This window comes from Procambarus clarkii, chromosome 2 (genome assembly GCF_040958095.1).
Source record: "Procambarus clarkii isolate CNS0578487 chromosome 2, FALCON_Pclarkii_2.0, whole genome shotgun sequence".
Classification (NCBI taxonomy): Eukaryota; Metazoa; Arthropoda; class Malacostraca; order Decapoda; family Cambaridae; genus Procambarus; species Procambarus clarkii.
This window is the reverse complement of record NC_091151.1, coordinates 42,304,481-42,315,432: the sequence shown is the minus strand read 5'-3', so window position 1 is coordinate 42,315,432 and position 10,952 is coordinate 42,304,481. Positions and strand designations below refer to the sequence as shown.

Here is a 10,952-nt window from a genome sequence, read left to right as displayed (position 1 = left end):
CATTTTTTTCTTATGAAATGATAAATCTGTCCATTTCATTATGTTTAAGTTAATTTGTTTAAATTTGAGTTAAAATTAACCTAGATATATGACTGAACCTAACCAACCCTACCTAGCCTAACCTATCTTAACCTTAGTTTAATGCATCAACTAATTTGTTATTTTTAATGTAAAACAAACAAAAACGAAAAACTACATCAATCAGACGACAAACTTTGGAGTTTTAAACATAATATATAAACACCAACGTTTTTATCAAACACTTACTTATTGGGTCATTGAAACCTCTTTACATCAAGTTAATGAGCTCATCAATATTCCGTTTTATACTCAACATAAGGCTATTTTGATACAATATGCTGTTGACACATTATGCTGTTGACACCTTATGCTTGCCGACACATTATGTTGTTGATACATTATGCTGATGACACATGCTTGCCGACACACTATGCTGTTGACACATTATGCTTGCCGTCACATTATGATGGGTTAGTAACAAGCAACGTTGGAGATCAACGTGTATGTGCTTGATTGGGTTTATTTCTGAACAAATACTGCTTCATAGTAATTCTTGAAGTTTTTTGTCATTCATTTTACTGTAATTTGGATCTTCTGTTCTTGGTAAGGCGGGATCCAAGAGCTGAAAATCGAGAGTTTAGGGTATTAACAATATGCAGAGTTTGGAGAATCTCTCTCATATACATTCCCCTGGTTTAAAAAAAGTGAATGAAAAATTACAGTATTAAATGTTGAAACATAATACAAGATATATTAAACTTAAATATGCATGCAGGAGAATTTATAATAAATTGTGACAATTTTGGAACGGCAGGCGGGAAGAAAAGAGAGTGAGTGAGTGAGTGAGTGAGTGACCAGTCTACTTTGCTGGACTCCAGTAAAGATCCTCATTCCCATGGTAGGACTGGCAGTTGTGGCGGAGTTCAGTCCTTTATTTCCTTATTCCCGCACATAAGAGTCATGACGCCCTGTTTGTATATAACTAGAAGATATTGTGAGTTGATTTTATGCGCTTAGGAGGAAGCCTGATGTGGCATTTATGAGCATGTGTGATTTTTGTTAATTTGGATAGAGGCGTCAGGCGTCTCTTTCCATGATAAATACGGCGGTGCGATCCCAAGTAGAGAAGAGCTTTGCCGCCCAGGGGGCGGAGCTCCCGCCGATGCGTTATGGGAGCATAACCCGTTCTGGACTCAAGTCCATTACATCCAGCGGTCGATCCCACAGACGCATTCATAATTTTTTACATATTGTTCATTCAAAACTGAAATTTTCTCAAATATAAATTAATATTATAATATATTAGCATATTGTGCATATATAGGTATAGGTTAGGTTAGGTGTTTAGGTTCTGTTGGCGGTTATTTGTAATTTTAGTACGTGGGTGAAGCATTTACAGCGTTGTGGGTCGAACAAAATTCATCAGTGAAGCACTTGTTCCGGAAGTGTTCGGACGAAATCAGTTGAGAGTCGTGCGTAAACCGGTTTTCATTCATAAACAGCGGGTTTGACGGGTGCATGGAATCACTTTTGGGTCTTTGTTTGGAGAACGAGCTGGGGAGCAGCGCCAGCCGGGAAGTGATTGGCCAGCGGCGGGGGCTTGATGAAGTTGACCAATGGCGTTGCACCTCGTGCGAGCCTTCAGGCGGTGCTGCTTGAAGGCGCGAAAAGAGAGGGACTAGCAAGCAGTACTCGGAGCCGAGCGGAATTGTGCTCACCTGTCAGGGAGACGTAATAGCCTCCAGAGGGTACAATTAGGCCAGTTTACGTGGAACGACGACGAGGAAGAACTGTCATCTCCTGCGTGAGTATCTTGGGAAGAGCTTTGTTGGTGTGAAGACGACACCAGGGGCCGAAACTGACCTAAGAAATGTGGAAGCGGCGCTAGGAATAGTCTGGGACATCCTGCAGGCCGTGCACGTAGGAAGCTGTGTGGGGCTGAATCCATAACAGGCCGGGTCTGCAGAAGCTCAACGATCGTTTATACAGCGACGAGGCTGCGTGTGAAGCAGCGGATCAGTGTGTGTGTGTGGCGGGGGGGAGGGGGAAGCCAGCCTACAACATTCTCAACTTGACATCCAGGGAGGAACACTTGGTGGAGGAGCAACGCCCTGCGTGGAACGAACAAGCAGATGGCCTGATCGTTGAGTCTATAGGGAGCCTATCATCGCGACGCGGAATCTTCGCTCTGCAGGATTCAGATGATAAGGTACATAATTTTGCCCTCCCATTTTCCCCTAGTGTTAGGTAAGGCTGTACATAAAGGATAAGATGACCTTGAAATACGTATGAGGTGACATAAAATTGTTACAGTAATATATTAAATGAGAACTATCAGTGATTATATTTTGGGGCGACAGTGAAGAGTTGCCAGATGTGTTATTGACAGGAGTGTTACCAGCCAACGGATTTGTGGGATATTTAACCCCTTTCCAGTGTAGACTATTGAGTAAATCCAACGATTTTATTAGTGTGTTTACTTACTCCCCCGCCATTCTCTTTCTGTTGAGTTGAGAGAGTTACTGTGCACCAAGCCATTATAGTGCAGCTACTAGACTGGGGGATTTGAACCCACCACAGATGACGCAATGCCTGGACGCGGAGCTGAACGAGCCAAGTTGGCGACCTTGAATTTCTGCCTTTATGTTGGGCAGCTCAACATGGATGTCCCCGAGTTCCGTGTCCACGGAGACCCCAACAAGAAAGCTAGGGGAGTGATTGAGGTTCCTCAGCTCCTGCGTGGGCAAGGCCAAGTTTGGTGATGGAACTCTACCCCGTTGGTGACTGAGGTGCTCCCCAGAGGTGATCAGGGGCACCTAGGTGGAGGGGGGGGTGGTGAGATCTGTGACTTAAACTGGCGACCTTGCCAGGCTAACGCTCTGGGGGAGCTAAGACCCCGGACACAGTCTATCATCATTGTATACTTAAGTATACCGTGTTTAAGTTCTTGTGGTGCCTGGCATTAGGGTATGATGCATTTTATATAAGTGGATAATATATGCAACCGCTCACGGTAGAGGCGGCCATGTAAAAATTCTCTATGTCAACACACATTTTGTAGGGACTGTTGGACTGTTGATTCAATAATCTTATGTTTATGTTTAGTGGCTAATAAATATTTATTTGTTATTATTCTGCCTAAATTATGAGGTTTGTGACTTGATTCCACAGTTCTCAGAGTACCTGTGCCTTAATCTCTGTTGATGCCCCAGTGCTTATATATATATATATATATATATATATATATATATATATATATATATATATATATATATATATATATATATATATATATATATACTGCATACGGACTGCATGGGTTGCATTGCCGAAGCACAAAGGGCTGGCATGCAAGACACAACGAGGTCAATGACATCATCAAGAGAAGCCTCGTCTCAGCTGGGTGCCCAGCGGAGAGAGAACCTCGCATCCTAGGGGTCCAAAACCCGGATTTCCCAGCACTTCGCCCTGATGGCATCACCATATACTCATGGAAGGAGGGTAGACAGTTGGTGTGGGACTACACATGTGTATCCACCCTGGCTGACACCTATGTACACTTCGGAGCTGATCAAGCAGGTGGGGCGGCCAACCACAGGGAAACAGCAAAATCACTCAAGTACAGGCGACTGGAAGGTCAATACCTCTTTGTTCCCATAGCGTCTGAGACGCATGGCCCCTGGGGCAAGAGTGCCTTGGGATTTCTCAAGGAATTGGGGTCCAAGCTCATTGACGTCACCAGAGACCCAAGGGCTTCCAGTTTTTTATTTCAGCGTCTCAGTGTGGCGATCCAGAGGGGAAATGCTTGCTGCGTCCTCGGTTCCTGTCCAGAAGCGGAGGAGCTTCAAGAGATCCATAACCTTTAGGCATTTGTCTTGTATGTTTTGTAACCTTTAAATACACAATAAAGGAAAAAAAAAAAAGGGAAGGGGGTGGTAGGAGAAAAGCACACAGAAACTGTATTGGAGGGGACCCACATTCCCTCCAATGCGTTATGTGTGGTTTCCTCCGAGGCTATGGGTCCCCCTTCTTCCAGCCAGAGGTGGTACTCCCTTCCCTATTATATATATATATAATATATAATATATAATATATCAAGCCCCTGTATATTATTTCGTTGAATGTGCACAATTCTGCACAATTCATGCAGCTTGTGAATTGATTTTACAATTGAGAGAATACCTTTTGTTGTTTTGTTGTTGTTAAAGATTCGCTACCTAGAAATAAGAGTTGCAAGTATCACGGGCTATGGTGAGCCCGAAGATCTTTTGTGTCATAAGTCATTCATTCTATATATTTAATTTCCAGTGTCTAGTTTACTTACACGAATTTATGGAATAGTATAGCAATTACCTTAAGTCATTCTCTATGTATTGATATCCCAGTTGTAGTATCTTGGGTATTTTATTTTATTTTAATTTTAGTAAATAGTATTTTTTTTAAATATATTAAATAAATTATTTTATTTACTATTTTATCTTAGACATTTAACAAAATGTAAGAAGGATGACTAATGTAAACAAAAATAAGAATGTCAAATCTTATTTTTCCCCCAGAAGAAGAGCAGATACAGGGGGGGGGGCACATTTGGAATAGTAATTTAAAATATTTTTGATTGGTATCATATTCTGAAATTCATATTATTTCTTATTCTTTCACATTTTTTCACATTCATATCTTACTTATAATATATATTTTGTGACCTCCCTTCATTACACCACAAACCAGGTCAGGAAGGAACACTTACGGTCATTCTAATAATGTATTAAAATCCCAAAGATCCGCCAGCTCCTTTAACACAAACTGTTATTCAATAATACAGTGGTCATACGTAAAATATATCTCGGCAAGCAAGAATAATTGTGGGATAATTTCACTACACACATTAATATATATTTTTACTGACATTATTCCAACAATGGTAATGAATAAAACATCAATATAAATGTTATTCTATTTAAAGGAAGCATTCAGAGACAGCTTATATGAAAGTAAACTTAGCGTAAAAGCTATATAATAATTGATTAAACTAGCAAACATTTTCATCAATAAAAAATACACTAACATGAATAATAATGAAAACACACTGATGGTGTTCATTTAGATATTAACGAATGTGTATACAATATATTATGAAGCGCATAACGAAATCGCAAAACGTGATGTATAAGAAACTCCATTGGAGTCACGGCTCTAAATTGATGTATCTTTGAGAAAATAAATTGATGAGATTTTTTTCAGCATTTGTAAGGAGAATTCCTATAACACACCAGAGTGCTCACGATGATTGTGTAAAAACTTGATTTGGTGTCATTTCGATACCTCAAGGACCCTTTTGGATTCAGTTAAATCCCCAGGTTACATTACTTGTAGCATATCATGGTTCAGTGGCTTAAAACATGTGTTTTGAAGTACGCATGGTGTAGGTACGAAACCTGTGCATGGCTCCAACTGAATTTCTCATTATGAAAGCCCTGAAATTATTCTTTATAAATAATAAATAATATCACAAACGCTATTAAAATAAACGTAATAGCTCCGATGTTTTCTATAACAATATTCCAAGATAATTATATAAAGATAATATTTTACTACCACCGAACTTTCCCAGCCATATGGCTCAGTCAGCATACAGCTATAGTCTCACTTCCATAAGAGTCGGGGTTCGATTCCCTGATGCCTCTCCCAGCACTTTCCCCTGATAATTACCTTATACCTTCTAACCTCAGAAGTATAGCCTCGTTTCACAATATAGCACACAAACAGTACGCATCTCACCGTAGTACACAGTGCATGCTAACTAGGTCAATACACTTGGATTTAAATGGGTCATTAAGGATCAATGGAACCATCACTAACTAAACCAGATAAGATGGGTAAGCTAGAATGGGCCTATTTGCCCATTAAACCGTTGCCTAGTTAAAATAGTCATGCAATTTAACAGCTAGGTTTACCCCTGGCACTTGTTCTCCTACTACAGTCTCTCTTCTCCTCTAACTACTCCTCAACTGTAACCACTTTCCAGTCACAAGCTGGCGGGGGACTACAATATCAAGTGCTTGACTTGTCAAAATATCAAATGATGTTTCGCTTTCAATAAGTCTATGTATGTCTTGTTCAGTATCTATAGAAGGGAATGTGTCTGTGTGAGAGGTTGGGGAAGACAGATGCCTGGGAGCCAGATCCTCACCAAACTTTGCAGGGTGATTAGTTTCTACCCGGGGATGGTCATAGGCGGGTTGGGATTGAGCCTCATTCCCCCACTCCACTGAAGTAAGAAATTAACAAAAGAACCTATCAACACGGAAAGACACTGTGCTCCTTTTCATGAAATGGTAAATGATACTTATTCCCACTCTCATTAAAGGCATACTCCGTCAATACAGATTCATGCAGTGTATTATTTTCCACAGTATAATATTTTAAATGAGAAGAGTGTTTGGTGAGAAACGTTACAAAGATGATGAGAAAATAGTGACGAGTCGAGAATGTGGCGATGTGTAGGAAATGTTCTCAAGGAGAGGTAAGGGGAAGGGAAGGAAAATTGGTGATGGGTAAGAATAATTGTGTGGGGTAGTAAAAGGGGGAGAGGTGAGGAAGGAGTTGAGTTGGTGCAGGGTAGGGAAGGTGGTGATGGGTAGGGAAGGTTGTGCAGGGTAGGGAAGGTGGTGCAGGGTAGGGAAGGTGGTGAAGGGTAGGGAAGGTGGTGATGGGTAGGGAAGGTGGTGATGGGTAGGGAAGGTGGTGATGGGTAGGGAAGGTTGTGCAAGGTAGGGAAGGTGGTGATGGGTAGGGAAGGTGGTGATGGGTAGGGAAGGTGGTGAAGGGTAGGAAAGGTGGTGAAGGGTAGGGAAGGTGGTGATGGGTAGGGAAGGTTGTGCAAGGTAGGGAAGGTGGTGATGGGTAGGGAAGGTGGTGATGGGTAGGGAAGGTGGTGAAGGGTAGGAAAGGTGGTGAAGGGTAGGGAAGGTGGTGATGGGTAGGGAAGGTGGTGAAGGGTAGGGAAGGTGGTGATGGGTAGGGAAGGTGGTGATGGGTAGGGAAGGTGGTGCAGAGTAGGGAAGGTGGTGCAGGGTAGGGAAGGTGGTGAAGGGTAGGGAACGTGGTGATGGGTAGGGAACGTGGTGATGGGTAGGGAAGGTGGTGAAGGGTAGGGAAGGTGGTGAAGGGTAGGGAAGGTGGTGAAGGGTAGGGAAGGTGGTGAAGGGTAGGGAAGGTGGTGAAGGGTAGGGAAGGTGGTGAAGGAGATGGAAGTCTTCGTCATCTATCACCTCTTCTCCTCCTGCCCTCTCCACCTTTCTACGCCCTCCCCCCCCCCCCCTTCACTTCCCTTCTCTCCTTCCCTCTACCCAACATCTCCCTGCTCTCTCTTCCCCTTCACCACTTCCCTTCCATCTCCCCACATCCACCCACTCTCCCCCATTCCCACACATTGCACTCTGATATTTGGCGGAGGTAAGCTTCTAACTACGGTTTTCAAACCCCTTCATTTTATTTCAGACTTTCATGAAAATCTTTTTGAGGGCCGCTAGGACTCCGATATTTCGTAAAACATGGCACTTAGGTCAACCCAACTGGTCTATGATATTAACATACATTTTTGATGTGAGAGTCCCTGAACACACACACACACACACAATCTATTTTATAAATGTTTACATTTTGGCCATAGGTAACTTTTAAATGTGTTGTTTTCATGCTTCAACAGTTTGACATCTGGTTACGGCTTCGATGTCCTCCAGGGAGCGACCCAGAGTCTCAGGCAGAGTGAGAGCGCTGACGAGTGCCAGGGTGCCACACACTGCACTGAAGAGCCAGAAGGCCCCGTGCTGCCCAAGTGCCTCTACCGTTGCTGGGTAAGTCATGGATGCTGCGAACATCCCTAACACTGCTACTAGATTAAGCATTGAAAACCCAATAGCACGAAACGATGCAGGCATCAGTTCTCCGGACAAAATAGTGATGATTGGCTGCCCGATACTATTAAATAAAATGTACACAAACACGGAACTAAGTTGCAGCCATTTCAAGCTGTCAGACTCCTGCATGTAGAAGTAGCCACCACACACAGCCAAGCACACGGCACACACGCAGTACGGAGCTATGACCACTGGTCTTCTTCCAAGACGATCAGTTACACAGAAGCACAAGAGAGCTCCGACAATTTTAATGCCATTAAATATTATGGAAGAGGTGTAGGAATCCAGATTTGTGTTCAGCTTCTTGAAAATTGGCACTAGGTACGACGTCATTGAGACGTTACCATCAAAACCCATCATGAAATTTAGAGAAGCCATTAAACAGAATATGCGAAATACGGAGGACTTTGCAATACCCCTCAGTTGCTGCCAAATAACATTACCTCCTCCGCTTGAACAATATATGTCTGCAATGGCCTTCAGTTCTAGTTGAAAGTCGTAATGTTTTCCTCTGAAGAAAACGAGAGCTTTCTGAGCATCAGTGACGCGGCCGCGAGTGACGAGCCAGCGAGGAGAGTTTGGCAGGAAGATCAAGCCCAAGATGGGGATGGCAGTCGTACCGGAATACACGAAGCCCATTTGTCGCCAGCCGAGACTGGACAGCCCGACGACTGACGCCAGTAAGTAACCCAGTTGTCTAACTAGGAACATTATTCCACTGAGAGCTCCTCGTATGTCTTGATGGGAAATCTCCAAGACGTACAATCCTGAGGAATTTGAGATGCTCCCGAGTGTGAGGCCGAGGAGGACACGCGATGTAAGGAGGACCCCCACGCTGGGGGAGAAGGCCTGCAGGAGCCAGGAGGCCACTGAGATGACCAAACTCACCAGAAGATAGATTCTGGGGCCAAGATACATCATTAGTGGTCCGCTGATACAGCATCCAACCACAGACCCCATAAACACAAAACTCCCTGCAACGAAATGAATAACTGGTGAATTAATGGTTTTTATTTCCAGCTAGCAAGCCATCAGAAGTAAGGCTCAACCGAATGTTTTTAAACACTGTTAGAAGAAACAGAAGATTAAGTTATGAGAATTAAACTACACACCAGAGGAGGCGACGACGACGTTTCGGTCCATCCCGGACCATTATCAAGTCGATTGTGACGGGAGCGAGGAAGGCACAAGTAAGGCGAGAGAGAGAGAGAGAGGTGAGGAGCAGGAAGGAGGAAATTCCTAGCGTAAGATAAAAACAAGAAGATAGATACGCGCGAGATAGGTTTAATAATGGGATGTAAGATGGGATAATATTGGGGTTTAAGACTGGGAACGTAAGAATAAGATGAGGGAGAAAAAAGGGGGGTAGGCTTATGTCAGGTCATGTTTGTTAGAAAGTTTAGAACATTTGAGTGTGTAATGTGAAAGGAAGAGTCAGCAGCAACAAAGCCAGGACTCATGCTTATGTTGGGTAAATAAACATAAAGGTAGGTTGTTTATTAGAGCCGATTCGACAAGATGGCGTCTGTCAAGAGTAGAGGCAGGAAAGATTATTTAAAAATAGGACCAATCAATAGGATGATTTAAAACCCCTAACATGACAGAAGAGAGCATTGTTTGTGTCTGCAGACTTGATACTACTTTTGTGTTCCACAAGTATGTCACTAAGTGTTCCTCCAAAGTATTGGAGAGGACAAAACGAACAGGAAATAGAGTAGACACCAGCAGCATTAGAAGGAGGAAGAGAAGTGTGAACCAGGGGCCTGATTCACGAAGCAGTTACCCAAGTACTTACCAACCTATACATCTTTCCTCAATTTTTGACGGCTTTGGTTATGTTTATTAAACAGTTTACACGAATAAAAACTTCCCAATAAAGTGTTGTTATTGTTATAAACAGCCTCCTGATGCTTCGGAGCTCATTATCTGTTTAATAATTGTAAACAAAGCCGCCAAAGATTGAAAAAAAGATGTACAGGATCGTAAGTACCTGAGTAACTGTTTAATGAATCTGGCCCCAGATTACTTCATGCCCGTGCCTTCCTCGCTCCCATCACAATCGACTTGATAAACTTGACGTTTCGGTTCGTCCAGGATGGACCGAAACGTCGTCGTCTCTTCATCTTCTGGCGAGTGATTTAGTTCTCATATCTTCAAGCTACGTTATTGTGACTCTCAACGGTCTGCATAAAGAGATTAAGTTGTTCATAACTCCCAAATGCTGTGTGACCCATGACGATTCTTTGGAGATATTTAGATATGGCATATTTGACACTATGATTCCCTAGGGCCCTATATACACTATTCCTTATCCCCCTACCATAGAGCGCCTGCTGCAGGGGGTCGAGGAAGAGGTCATCTGCGTCTAGGTTTGTGAGTTGAGGCAGAATGATGCCGGAAAAGGCACTGGCGGCGCCAACGCACAGCTGCACCAAGGATATCAACAGTGTCGTTAACACCTGTTGACATAAACAATGGGTCAGCTGGCAACGACACCTGTGAACAGTGGGAGTTATTGATGGGATATAATTTGTCGACACAATATTTTGATGTAAGTTGTTACGATTTTATGTCACTTGACAGGTAAAACTGTAAAATATATATATATATATATATATATATATATATATATATATATATATATATTATATATATATATATTATATATATATATATATTTTATATATATTCTATATGTATATATATATATATATATATATATATATATATATATATATATATATATATATATATATATTTTATATATATGTTTTAAATATGACCGAAAAAGTAAGATTAATAATTCTAAAACGAATCTTCTCAATATTTCTTATGTTTCTTTTTACTGTCGATGATAACTGAAAAATCAATTCTCCAAAATTCGTTTTTATTTCTAGTCTGACGCGACGCTTCAACGCATTTTGTATTAACTTATTACATTTTCAAAGACTTTAGTTTACACACACACAACTGTAACCTGAAAACACTAAACAGAGTTTTACTTATGCTAAT

At 42.0% G+C, this 10,952-nt stretch overlaps 1 protein-coding gene across 1 annotated transcript; it reads right to left on the bottom strand.

The window, feature by feature from the left end:
- Window positions 1-7,453: 7,453 nt before the first annotated feature.
- Window positions 7,454-10,480, bottom strand: LOC138367064 (facilitated trehalose transporter Tret1-like). The gene is made up of 2 exons (XM_069328463.1): window positions 10,261-10,480; window positions 7,454-8,914 (listed from the first exon to the last, which is right to left on the bottom strand). The coding sequence occupies exon 2, from the start codon at window positions 8,898-8,900 to the stop codon at window positions 7,716-7,718; it is 1,185 nt and encodes a 394-aa protein (XP_069184564.1). The 5' UTR covers window positions 8,901-8,914; window positions 10,261-10,480; the 3' UTR covers window positions 7,454-7,715.
- Window positions 10,481-10,952: the final 472 nt, after the last annotated feature.